At 41.6% G+C, this 12,775-nt stretch overlaps 2 protein-coding genes across 3 annotated transcripts in view; one reads left to right on the top strand and one right to left on the bottom strand.

Annotated features, from left to right (window-relative positions):
• The first annotated feature begins 379 nt into the window (after positions 1-379).
• On the top strand, positions 380-11,061 carry LOC102515918 (cytochrome c oxidase assembly factor 7). The gene is made up of 3 exons (XM_032494285.1): positions 380-564; positions 3,172-3,312; positions 9,786-11,061. Exons 1-3 carry the CDS (start codon positions 459-461, stop codon positions 10,232-10,234), a joined length of 696 nt encoding a protein of 231 aa, XP_032350176.1. The 5' UTR covers positions 380-458; the 3' UTR covers positions 10,235-11,061.
• SHISAL2A (shisa like 2A) overlaps positions 3,288-12,775 on the bottom strand; it is a 44,518-nt gene continuing 35,030 nt past the window's right edge. Inside the window, exons 3-4 of one of the 2 annotated variants that reach the window (XR_004325023.1) lie at positions 3,550-3,851; positions 3,288-3,427 (exon numbers count right to left, since the gene is read on the bottom strand). Coding sequence is in view for 1 of the 2 variants with exons in the window: in XM_032494287.1 (XP_032350178.1) it covers positions 3,814-3,851 (38 nt within the window). In the remaining variant the exon portion in view is untranslated. Of the gene's footprint in view, positions 3,852-12,775 lie in introns of both variants that reach the window. The other variant, XM_032494287.1, reaches the window with a different exon arrangement.

Here is a 12,775-nt window from a genome sequence, read left to right as displayed (position 1 = left end):
TGTTGAATGAATAAACAAATGCCTTCCTCCTAAACTGCAAGCTCTTTGAGACCATACTTTCTAGCTGAGCCCAGCTTGGTCACCAGGACCAAGCACTTAATGAGGCACGCGGTAGGCGCTTAGAGATTATCGAACTGGAATGAATAGATGAGAAATAAATGACTGTAGGCAGAGAGTCATTAAGGCCACAAGGTTGGCACAAATAAAGCGCTGCAGCAAGACTGCTACCAGTTTTAGGAATGATCTGACCAAAGGAAAAGACGGGACGGCCAAAGACAGACAACCCGGGAACAGCCACGAAGCCCACGTTCTCGGCGCCCCGCCTTCGGAACGCGCGGGTGTGGGCTGACCTCGGCGGCACGCCCCTCCCAGGCCCCGCCCCCGCCGGCTCACGTGATCGCGTGCGGCGCGGCCGCCGGCAGAGCGGCGGGGTGATTTTGGCTGGGCGAGCAGGAGCCATGGCGGGCGTGGTGGACTTTCAGGACGAGGAGCAGGTGAAGTCCTTTCTGGAGAACATGGAGGTGGAGTGCAACTACCAGTGCTACCGCGAGAAGGACCCGAACGGTGAGCGCCGGCGGCACGGCCTGGGGACACGTGGGGGGACGGGGGAGGGGCGGGGGCTGGACGGGCACGTGAGCGGCCTCAGAGAGGATCTGGAAGGTGTCAGGGGTCTGTGGGACTCCGGCGGCCTTGTGTATGTTTGGGAGGGGCGTGTTGGGTTCCACGAGGGGCTCGCAGCGGGGTCATGCTCTGCGGGGGCAGCGCCTGGAGGCCCGGCGGGAAGGAAGAGAAGCGTTTGGGCATTTGGGGTAGAGGCACTGGGCCTACATCAGAGAACTGGTAAAATGTCCTGTCCTCATGGGGCTTACATTCTAGTGGGGGGAATTGGGCAATAAACATAAGGAAAAGAGATGAAATAGTGTGTTAGAAATTAGTAGATGCAATGGGAAAAAGAATTGACTGAAGGGTATCAGGAGGGCGATTTAAAATGGAGTGACCAAGGAGAATCATTGAGAAAGTGGCATTTGAACGAAGTATTGAAGGGAAGGGAGAGCCATGCCAGGCAGAGGTACCGGCTAGTAAAAAGGCTCTGAGGCATGAGTGTGCCCTTGTGTTCTGGGAACATTGGGTTGACTTCAGTGTGGGTGGATGATGTCCAGAAGAGACCGCCCAAAACAGCCAGTACCTTTGGGTAGTTTTCGTCTTCCTACTTTATTTTTATAAAGAAGAAAAAAAAGAGGCAGTGGCCTTGCCTTCTAATAACTTGCAGTCTAGCTTGAAGCTGACCAGACTATACAGATTTGCTCTGCAGTAGGATGGCTTAAACAGAACCTAGAGTTATTCTTCGAGGGCTGGTCCACGTCTTAAGTGTAGAGAGAATTCACAGGAGTTGGAGTCACTGAGAGCAGGATGGCTGGGGGAAACTTCTGGAAGAGGTCAGGAGGAATAGACAATAGTGTTGAGTAAATGGAGCCGAGGGAGAGAAGATGATGCTGTATTTGGAAGGTTGAAGTGAAAATGTCTTCAGGAATAAGAGGGGCTCTGGGCCGAAATGTGTCAGACCTGGAATGCTAGGGTAAGGCTGTAGTAGGACTGTATCCTGTAAGCTGTGGAGAGCCCTGCATATTTTCGGACTCTAGAGATACACCGACCAGTGCAGTGGGGAAAGGTGGGCACTTTAGAAAGAGCCTGAGAGGAGGCTGTAGTTACTATAGCTACTTCTTCAAAAATCATTTCTCAATGGACTACTGACATAGCCTTCTAATATGACTCTCCATTTACACCTTCACTCCCTTAAAAATCTGTTCTTTACTTACAGACTAGTATTTTAATTTTAATTTTGTTACATTAAATGTTTATTAGATTTTTAAATAATAAAAATAACACATTTGTTGTTATCAGTGCTGGAGCATGTCCCCTCACACTTAACTTCCACCATATTCATCCAGACATACACAAACATATACACTAAAGTAACCTTTTAAAAATATAGATTGAATCATGTCACTTCCCTTCTTAAAAGTCCTCCAGTAACCACTGACCATTGACTTGATATAAAATCCTAATTCCCTCCTATCTTCTCCAAGGCCCTGTGATTTGGTCCCTGCCTTATCCTCCTCATTTCCTGCCCCTTTCCTCCTGGATCCAGCCACGTTATACCTTATTTGTGCCAAGGTTATTCCTTCCCTTTGGATTTTTTTTAAAATTTACTGTTCCTTGTGCCCGGGACTTTCTGCCTCCTCCCCGTTTCATTGTCTTCAAATGGCTAGTTCATTCTTGTTATTCATGTCTCAGCTCGGATATCAGTCCTGAGAGGCCCCCTGATCACCCAATCTATGTTAACCATCCCCCCAACGTGCACAACAAACTGTCTTATCATCCTGCTTTATTTGTCATGATATTATTACTGTTTGAATGCATCTTGTTCACCTATTTACTTGTTTATTGTGTTTCCTCCTCTAGAATGTAATTTTTAGGAGGGGAAGTGACTGTATTCCCAGCAACTAAAACAGAGTCTGATACATTGATGCAAATAGATGCTCAAATATTAGTTGAATGAAAATGAATGCGAGATGGGTGTTACTGTGGATGAAGAAAAGGGACAGAGAGGAGAGATATTAAGGAGAGGCTTGCTGGGACTAGAGACTGCCAAGGAGGCCGAGTCTATTTCCAACTCCTTTGGTAGCTGCCATTTTGACTGTTTCTTTGGGCTTTCTTTTGGGCTCATGTTACCAGCCTGGCCAAGGATTAAGGCATAGTTGTCAAAGCACCCCTTTCTTGCTACTAACCCATGAGCCCTGTTGATTTTCAGTGTTTTACTGCTGAAATTCCTGAGAAGTTCTCAAAGTTAGCAAAGTTTCTATCGTGGAAGTAAGTATGTCTTTGGGCCTGGATGACAAGGAGCAGAAGGGCTCCACCAGAAGGGCTGGGGAATAGTGAAGCCAGTGCAGAGGCCAAGGTCTCCCCAGTGTGTACATTGCTCGGTCCCAGACTTAGGGTGGACAATGCCATTTGTAGGAGTGGCTGTACACCACCTGCATTCTTTGTGGTGAGGTCACCTTGCCGTGCCTCAGGAGGAGAGAGGCTGGTCCTAAGTAAAAGGCACACCTGGACTCCTCCCACCCCCGCTTGCCCCAGACATGAAGAACAGCTTGTGCCTTTTCCTCCCAGGTTGCTATCGGCTGGTAGACTATCTGGAAGGGATCCAGAAGAATTTTGATGAGGCTGCCAAGGTGCTGAAGTTCAACTGTGAAGAGAACAAACACAGTGATAGCTGCTATAAACTGGGGGCCTATTATGTGACTGGAAAAGGTAAGGAGGGGCCTACTTTCTTCGGTCCTCATGGTTGATGGTGGTGCTGGCATCACATCCTGAGCCTCATGCTGAGTCCACTTCACAGAATATAGGTAAAAGCCTCAGCATGTGCCTGGCAGAGAGAAAGGGGCCAATAATTAATTCCTTTCCATCTGTCTTTTCTCTTCATGTCCCAATTGCAGTTGGTAGTGAGTAGTTTTTAAGTTATCTATTTAACAAATTATCCCGACAAACCTATCATTTCCTGTAGTTTCTGTGGGCCTGGAATTTGGAAGTAGCTGAGCTGTGTGCCTCAGGGTCTCTCAGTGAGTTGCAGTCTAGACATTAGCCAGGGAGCCAGGGCTGTAGTCCTTTGAAGGCTTGGCTGGAGCTGGAGTTTCCACTTCTAAGCTGGCTTGCTCGCATGGCTGTCAGTGAAGGCTTCTGTTCCTTGTCAGCTGTTAGCAGGAGTCCTCAGTTCCTTGTGACATGGCTCTCTCCCTGGGTACTTGTGTGTCCTCATAACATGGCATCTGGCTTCCTCCAGAGTGAGTGGTCTGAAAGAGAGAGCAAGATAGAATCCACAGTGTCTTTAATAACCTACACCAGGAAGTCACATGCGTTTCATTTCTATTTATTAGAAGTGAGCCAGTAAATTTAGCTTACATTAATTGGAGAGAACTTAAGTTCCATCTCTTGAAGGAAGGAATATCAGGAATTTGTGGGCATATTTTAAAACCACCACGAATAAGGAGTATAACCTTAGACAGGCAGCTTTTTTTTTTTGCTCACTAAATCTTGAGCTGCCTGAGGATATGATTCATTCATCCCTTGTTCCTAGTGCCCAGTGAAGCCTAGTTAGAAGGCCGTTCAGTGAAAGTTTGATGAAATGGATGTCTTTTGTTTGTTTTGTTAGTGGCAGTACTGGGAATTGAACCCAGGACCTTGTGCATGCTAAGCACAAGCTCTACCACTCTTAACTGTTTTTTTCCCCAAATTATTATACCCTTGTTGTCTTCCAGTTTAGCAAGTGGTATCTCTCTCTACCTGGTAGCTCATGGCCAGTTTATCTCCAGAATATGTCTCAAATCTGTTGTGTCTCTCCGTTTCCTGCTGCCACACTTAACCCAGGTTGCCTTCCTCTCCTGCTTCATTATATTTAAGAGATTAATGCAGGTCCCCAATCTTCTTTCCATAAAGCAATTAAAATGAACTTTTAAGGATATAAACCATGGATTCAATAAAATATAGAAAGCACCTGTTGTACAATGTTTTCAAGACATTGGAAAACAGTGTAGTACTACGATCCCAGAGAAAAGGGAAACCCAAAAGATGAGCCCTATCCATGATTGCTTTGTCTTTCTGCCTAGAGGTAGTTTCCAGATTAGGCACAGATTGGTGGAAGGCAAGTAAAGTATGATAATCTTGCTGAACTGATAAGGCTGCTGGAGTTTGCCAGACAAGTTACCAGAGAAGGAATTATGCAGAGAAGGAGCTCCAGATATCCACACGGGGTGCTCTTATTTACGTCTTTGGCCCAATGTTAAACAGCACATACATAGCAGGGAATTCTGAGAGACCTTGCAGTGAAAAGCTACTAGGGAGCTGTGAACTGAGAAGAGTTTCCAGAGATTTCACAGCGTTTTGGGAATGGTTTGAATTCCATCAGCCAGAGTGGAGAGACCTCATTAAATACCACAGACATTCACCTGAGACTCCGGAAAGGTTCCAAAACTTAAAAACAATCCTGAAAAGGATCAGGCTGATTCACCAGTAACTTAGCTATCTGCCAGAATTAAACTCAACAGTTTTTAGTAAAACGCAAGAGATTTATGCGATCTGAAGAGAAACAAGAATATAGCAGTCTGTAAATGAGTACAACAAAATTCAGACTGAACAAAGTATTATGTACAATGTTCAGCATAAAATACGAAATTACAAAACAGAAAAAAAGCTGTCAATAAAAATAGACTCAGGTGTGACAGGGATGTTGGAATTAATGGTCAAATATTTTTAAACAAGTGTGAATAATATGTTAAAGGTTTAAATAAAAGATGGACACAGTGAACAGATGAGAAATCTCATCAGAGAAATTGAAAGTATTAAAAAGAACCAAATGAGATCCTGCAATTGAGAAACATATTTGAAATGAAAATTTCACTGAACAGGCTTAACAGCAAATTAGGTACTTTAGAAGAAAATAATTAGTGAATTTGAAAGATCAGTGAACTTGAAGACAGGTTTGTAGATGTTATCTAAAGTGAAGCACTGAGAGAAAAGAACAAAGCCTCAACCTATGGGTTTCAGTATCCCTTAATCTATCCAGAAATAGAAGAGATTGGGGCAGAAAAAAATATTTGAAGAAATAATAGTACAAAATCTCCAAATTTGATGAAAAATATTACTCCACAGGTCCATGAGGCTCAGTGAACCCAAGCAGATAAGTAATGATAACCGCACCTAGACACACTATTACCATTTTGCTGAAAGTGAAAGGTAAAGAGAAAATCTTAAAAGCAGTCAGAGAAGACACATTGAGGGGAGCAGTGGCGAGAGTAACCACTGACTTCTTATCTGAGGCAACACAAGCCAGAAGACAAAGAACAACATCTTTTAAATGCTGAAGGAAAGAACTGTCAAACTTGAATTTTACTTTAGTAAAAATATTTTTAAAAATGAAGATGAAATCAATTCATTTTCTGATAAAAGCTGAGTGAATGAGTTGTTTCTTGTAACTATAAGAAAAATTAAATAGTTTGGGTTGAAGGAAAATGGTAACAGGATGGAACCTAGGATCCATACAAAAGAATAAAGTGCCCTAGAATATACACATAAATTTAAGACATAAATATTTTTCCTTATTTCTTAATGACTTTAAAAGACTGAAGCAAAAACAGTAGTGTGTTATGGGGCTTATACTATATAGAATTAAAACAAAAAGGTAGTATACTTAGAAGTAATAGCAATAGTACAAAGGATTGAAATGTGGTAAATGAAAGTATACTGTTATACGGTTCTTACATTATATGTGAAGTGGTGTAATATTCTTGGTAGATTGTACTAAGTTCAGGATACATATTATAATCACTAGATAAGCCGGTGATGAAGTATTACTAAAAAACCAATGATGAGAATGAAATGGACTATTAGAAGTATACAATTCAAAATAATTGTAAGAAGGGAAAAGAAAGAACCAAAAACACTTGGGACAAATGGGAAACAAATAAGATTGTAGACTTAAACCCAGCTATATCAATAATTGCATTCAATGTAAGTAAATACTCCAGTAAAAGGCATAGATTAACAGGCTGGATATAAAAGCAAGCCCTAACTCTGTACTGTTTAAATGGAAAGGTGTCAGGAATACATTCTCAAAACTGAAAGAACTCAGGGATATACAATTTACCAGTTTTCCTAGAAAAATCTATCTGATAACCAGTGAAGAGGTAAATCAAGAAAAATAATTCAGGAATGGAGAAACTCTTACGAAAAGACTGTTGAGCAGAATCCATTTAGAATACATATTGGGCTAGTTACGGTTACTGAATAGAATGTAAATATATAAACATTTATGGCATAAAAACACTATGGCATTTACTAAGCACTTATATACCGAGCTCTTTGTAATAACACTTGTAAGCTTCTGGCATGTGAGTTAGATACTATAATCCTTATTTCACAGATGGGGAAAACTAAGGGTTGTGGAGTTTAAGTAATAAGCTCAGTGGTAGAATGTGTGCTTAGCATGCACAAGGTCCAGGGTTCAATCCCCAGTACCTCCATTAAAATAATACCCAACACCCCCTCCCAAACCTCTAATCACACCCCCACCTCCCCGCAAGTTAAGTAATTTGTCTGTGGTCATGCTGCTGACAAGCAATGGAGCCACGACTGGAGCCTGGGTTTTCTGGCTGTAGAGCCCAGGCTTCATTAACCACTGTGCTGTGTGTCTCCCTAAGTTGAAATAACATCTGACAAAAAGTCAAAGGCAGGGGAAGAGAGGTGGGAGGAAGTGTGAGGTAACAGCCTCCTTATCTTCTGTAGTTGTGAATAAATAGTGTCTGAAATTTGGTTAAATACATACAAGCAGTGACTCTAGCCTTTTAATTTTTGATAATCTCTTTATAACTCTAGGGACTCATTTAGGACATTTCTCTGTTGAAGCAATATTCATTTGAAGTTTAGCAATTTCTTCAGTTTCACTTCAGTTTGGTTTTCTTAATGATAAATTCAAGTAAAATCAGTTACATTTTTTATTTACAAATAGCATACGAATGAAAAAATGCTCAGTATCGCTAATTATCAGAGAAATGCAAATCAAAATTACAATGAGGTGTCACCTCACACCAGTCAGAATGGTCATCATTAAAATAGTCCACAAATGATAAATGCTGGAGAGGGTGTGGAGAAAAAGGAACCCTCCTGCACTGCTGGTGGGAATGTAGTTTGGTGCAGCCATTGTGGAAATCAGTATGGAGATTCCTCAAAAAACTAAAAGTAGACTTACCTTGTGATCCAGCAATCCCACTCCTGGGCATGTACCTGGAGGGAACTCTAATTCAAAAAGATACATGCACCCCAGTGTTCGTAGCAGAACTATATACAATAGTCAGAACATGGAAACAAGCTAAATGTCATCAACAAGATGACTGGATAAAGAAGTTGCGGTACACACACACACACACACACACACACACACACACACACACACACACACACACACACTGGAATACTACTCAGCCATAAAAAATAAAATAATGCCATTTGCAGCAACATAGATGGACCTGGATATTGTCAGACTAAGTGAAGTAAGCCAGAAAGAGAAAGAAAAATACCATATGATATTACTTATGTGTGGAACCTAAAAAATGACACAAATGAACTTATTTACAAAAGAGAAACAAGACTCATAGACATAGAAAACAAACTTAAGGTTACCAGGGGAAGAAGATGGTGGGAAGAGAAATAAATTGGGAGTTCAAGATTTGTAGATATTAACTACTATATATAAAAAACAAGTTTCTACTATATAGCACAGAGAACTATATTCAATATCTTGTAGTAACCTATAATGAAAAAGAATATGAAAAGGAATATATGTATGTACATCTACGACTGAAACATTGTGCTGTACAGCAGTTGACACAGCATTGTAAACTGACTATACTTCAATTAAAAAAAATAGCATGTGTAATCAAGTTTTGCAAAGTACAGTTCACCCTTGAACACCGTGGATATTTAAACTATGCAGGTCCACTTACACATAGATTTTTTTTCAGTAACAATCACAATGGTAATACTACACGATCTTCTGTTGGTTGAATCTGCGGATGTGGAGGAACCGAGTTTAGGGAGGACTGGCTCTGTTATTCTTGGATTTTTGACTGTGTAGAGGGTGGGCGTCCCTAATCACAACATTGTTCAAGGGTCAGCTATACTTCTGTCTGGCTATCCATTCAGCCAGCCAACATTTAATCTGAACACATGCTACAAAGATGACTGGAATGGTGTTCTTTTAATGATAATGATGGTTATTTCTAGGTGGTGTATTTGGAGTGATTTCTTTAAAAGCTAATGCTGAAATAGCTAAAATGTTTCTATTTTTGAGAATGGGGGATTTTGAGAGTGAGAGTTTGAGATGTTCCACTGAGGAGAAAAAAACAAACCTAAAGAAAAAAGTGAGCTCTGTCATTACCTCTGCTTAGAATGACCCGTTAGCGGTTTCCCATTGCTCCTAAGGATTAAGTAGAAGATCCTTAATGAGACCCGTCAGACCCTGTCCGCCTCTCCAGCCTCCCTTCCTTAGTGATTTCTGATTTCTAGCACTTGGGCTCCTTTTCTCTTTGTATTCTACTCCTGCTGCCTGGAGCAGTTTTCTTTTCCTCCTTTTTTCCCCCTCTCACTCCATTATTTCTTTTTCTTTTTTTCATTATATCACAGCTCAGATGTCACTTCTTTGAGGAAACTTTCCTTGACCTCACCTCCTTGTTTAGTTCAGAGCCGTGATACATTCTTGTAGCATCCTGTGCTTTTTCTCCATATGCGTGTCACACTTGATGCATTTATTTGTGTGGTTGTGTAATGTCACTCATTAGACCATAAGATTTACAAGGGCAGGAACGGTACTGTTTGTTCCTCAGAACCTAGCACAGTAATTGGCAAACAGTATACATTCAGTATATATTTAAATTAATGAGCATTTAATGAAGTGCTTGTAAGATGCTGTGATCTTGCTGTAACTCCCAGAGGTGGATATTATCATCCTTTCACCCCTTTTACCTGTTAGGGCTTCCTTGTACCCCATCCCATTTGAACAAAAGATCCTGAGGCTAAAAAAAGCTGGAGGGTCTGCACACTACCAGGCCACCTTCCTTTCATGCTGCCTTAACTCAAAGTGTATCAACTTTATTTAGGAATTGTTTCCTAACTTTGGCCTGAGACATTCAAGTTCTGCCCTGGCTTGGGTTGACTTTTTTTTCCCTTCCTCCCAGGTGGGCTGACCCAGGACCTGAAAGCTGCCTCCAGCTGCTTTCTGATGGCATGTGAGAAGCCCGGAAAGAAGTCTGTGGAGGCCTGCCATAATGTTGGTCTCCTAGCACACGATGGACAGGTCAACGAGGATGGCCAGCCCGATCTGGAGAGGGCCAGGGACTACTACACAAGGGCCTGCGATGGCAGCTATGCCCCTAGCTGCTTCAACCTCAGTGCCATGTTCCTGCAGGGCGCCCCCGGCTTCCCCAAGGACATGGGCCTGGCATGTAAATACTCACTGAAAGCCTGCGACCTGGGCCATGTCTGGGCATGTGCCAACGCCAGCCGCATGTACAAGCTGGGGGATGGTGTTGATAAGGACGAAGCCAAGGCTGAGGAGCTGAAAAATCGGGCCCGGCAGCTGCACAAAGAACAGCAGAAAAATGTCCAGCCTTTAACATTTGGGTAGTGTGGCCTGCCCTCCTGTGCAACAGGCAGCTTGAGGCTGGCACCTCCTATTTCTAATGCAGCCCTTGGAGGTCAGCCTGCTGGAGCAGGAAGACTTGGGACTTAATATCGGTAACTCTGGTTACATAGACTCGTTGCCCCAGAGTGTTACCTACTGGGATGTAGTCTGAAATGTTTATTTCAGTCAGTATTCCTTTATCTGGTCTATTCTGTGAAGACATCCACATTTATGGGATTTTGGTTGTCAGATTTCTTGCAGCTCTGAAAAACAGCATACCAGTGAGCCATGGAGACTATGGGGGTGGGGAGGAGAGACAATGAGGAGGAAGTTGAAAAATTAGCAGCCCCAGGGCCTGAAGGAATCAGACATGATCATCATCATCGTTTTGGTTGGGAGGGCTTGAAAAGGTTATCTTGGTTTACATAATAGAGGGTTTCAGTAGCTAAGAGCAGTTAAATAGTCATGACTGCCACCCTCTGACTTATGTAATCATTGATATGGGCTTCCTTTTTGCCTTTAGAGTCAGATCTTCCAATAAATTCAGAGATTGGGAGTTACATGTGACGTGGAAGTTAAAGGTGGTTATGCTTCAGGGTTGCTAAAGAGAATGACAGGTGAGCCTTCCTGTAGTGGAGACATTCACATGCTGAAAATCAACATCCTCAGTCCATTCACCTGGCACTGCTTCCCACTCTGAGGAAGCAGATTTTTCCCAAGGTAATTTCAACTAGGGAATTGTAAGCAAGTGGTTTATGACACATTTTGTCCCTCAAAAACTGAGCCTTTTTAACTGTCCCTGTGAATAAAATATGTTGATTGATTAATGATTTATGTTGTTAGTGTTCTCTCCAGATCCTGGGTAGGGTAGAGATTATGTTCTTTGTGGTGGTTGGGCCTTTTCTTAAGTTTGCTTTTTCTGTTATCTTCTTAACTTGTCACTAGGGGGCGAGCTTGTCATTTTCCTGTTGATAACAGGATCGTTACTTCTGTCACCACTTAATTGTTTTTGGGCTTCCAGTTTTGCAGCTGTCCTAGAAGGAAGGTGTGCTGTGTGGATGAAGGTACTTGTAAGCACAGATTTTCAAGTTGATAGAGGAGGGAGACTTTCCCAAGAGCAGAGAAGAACTTTAAAAAGTGAGTTTATTGTTTAAATGTAAAGTAGCTTTTGTTGTGTTTAAAATAAACAGTATAGACCAACAAGCATATGAAGAAATTCTCAGCATCACTAATAATTACGGAAACACAAATCAAAACCACATGAAATAATTACTTCACACGCATCAGGATGGATATTATCAAAAAAAGAAAAAAAAGATAATGTGTTGGTGAGAATGTGGAGAAATTGGAAGCTTGTACACTTTTGGTGGGAATGTAAAATGGTACAGCCACTATGGAAAACAATATGGTATTTCCTCAAAAAATTAAACAATTACCATCTGATCCAGCAATTTCACTTCTGGGTACATAACCAGAAGAATTGATAGGAGGGCCTCCAAGAAATATTTGTACACCCGTGTTCGTAGAAGCATTCACAATAGCCAAAAGGTGGAAGCAACCCAAATGTTTATAGATGGGTGAATGGATAAACAAAATGTGGTACATACATACAATATAATGATAGCTGGCCTTGAAAGAAAGGAAATTCTGACACATCCTATAAAATGGATGAAACTTGAAGTGAAATAAACCACTTGCAAAAAGACAAATACTGTATGATTCCACTTAGATGAGGTATCTAACGTCATAAATACCTAAACCCTTAGACTGAAAGTAGAATGATGGTTGCCACAGGCTGGGGGGAGGCGGTAATGAGTAGTTGTTTAATGAGTAAAGCGTTTAAATTTAACGAGATGAAAAAGTTCTGGAGATTAACTTGAACAAAAATGTGGCTGTACTTAACATCACTGAACTGTATATTTTAACATGGTTAAGCTGGTAAGTTTTATGTGTATTTTACCACAATTAAAAAAACTAAACATTTTTGTTTCTGAAGTGCAGGATTTAAAGTTTTTGATTATAAAGGTAATATGTTCTCATGAAATGCAATTTGGAACATAGCAGAAGTTACCCCTCACTATCCTTTACCACCTACCAGCATTCTTTGTCCCAGTAGTGTTGTTTCACTATTTTTTAAGAATCACATCTTTTCAGTTGAACAATGGGTTTTGTAATTTTGAAGAATTAGGTTAAGTTGATTTTTGGTGGCAGATGTGCTGGGTTGTTTTTTTATGGACCAATTTCTGCCTGAGACCTGTGGTGCTAGCCTTCATCTCATACTGAGATGGGGCTGGGAACAATGGAGTGAGCATTAACAGAGTCAAATGTTACATTTCACAACGGTTATTAAAGTGCAGAGAATAACACTATACAGTCCAGCAGGTTCCAAGGTCATTTCATACCCAAGCTGCTGTGAGAGGGAATAGGTTGACAAGAGCCAGCTTGGTTGAGTTTCTCACTTTTATGCAACCTTTGAGGCAAGTTTTGAAAATGAATTTTCACACTCTGGTCACAGCAAGCAATATCATTACTGTCTTCTGGGCA

Source organism: Camelus ferus, chromosome 13 (genome assembly GCF_009834535.1).
Source record: "Camelus ferus isolate YT-003-E chromosome 13, BCGSAC_Cfer_1.0, whole genome shotgun sequence".
Classification (NCBI taxonomy): Eukaryota; Metazoa; Chordata; class Mammalia; order Artiodactyla; family Camelidae; genus Camelus; species Camelus ferus.
This window is presented reverse-complemented; position numbering and strand designations above follow the sequence as displayed.

Bases quoted from the DNA above. Each gene is read 5' to 3' on its own strand.
- LOC102515918 (XM_032494285.1), top strand. From the start codon at position 459: ATGGCGGGCGTGGTGGACTTTCAGGACGAGGAGCAGGTGAAGTCCTTT. The intron at 565-3,171 runs GTGAGCGCCGGC...TTTTCCTCCCAG, and splicing joins CCGCGAGAAGGACCCGAACG to GTTGCTATCGGCTGGTAGAC. The intron at 3,313-9,785 runs GTAAGGAGGGGC...CCTTCCTCCCAG, and splicing joins CTATTATGTGACTGGAAAAG to GTGGGCTGACCCAGGACCTG.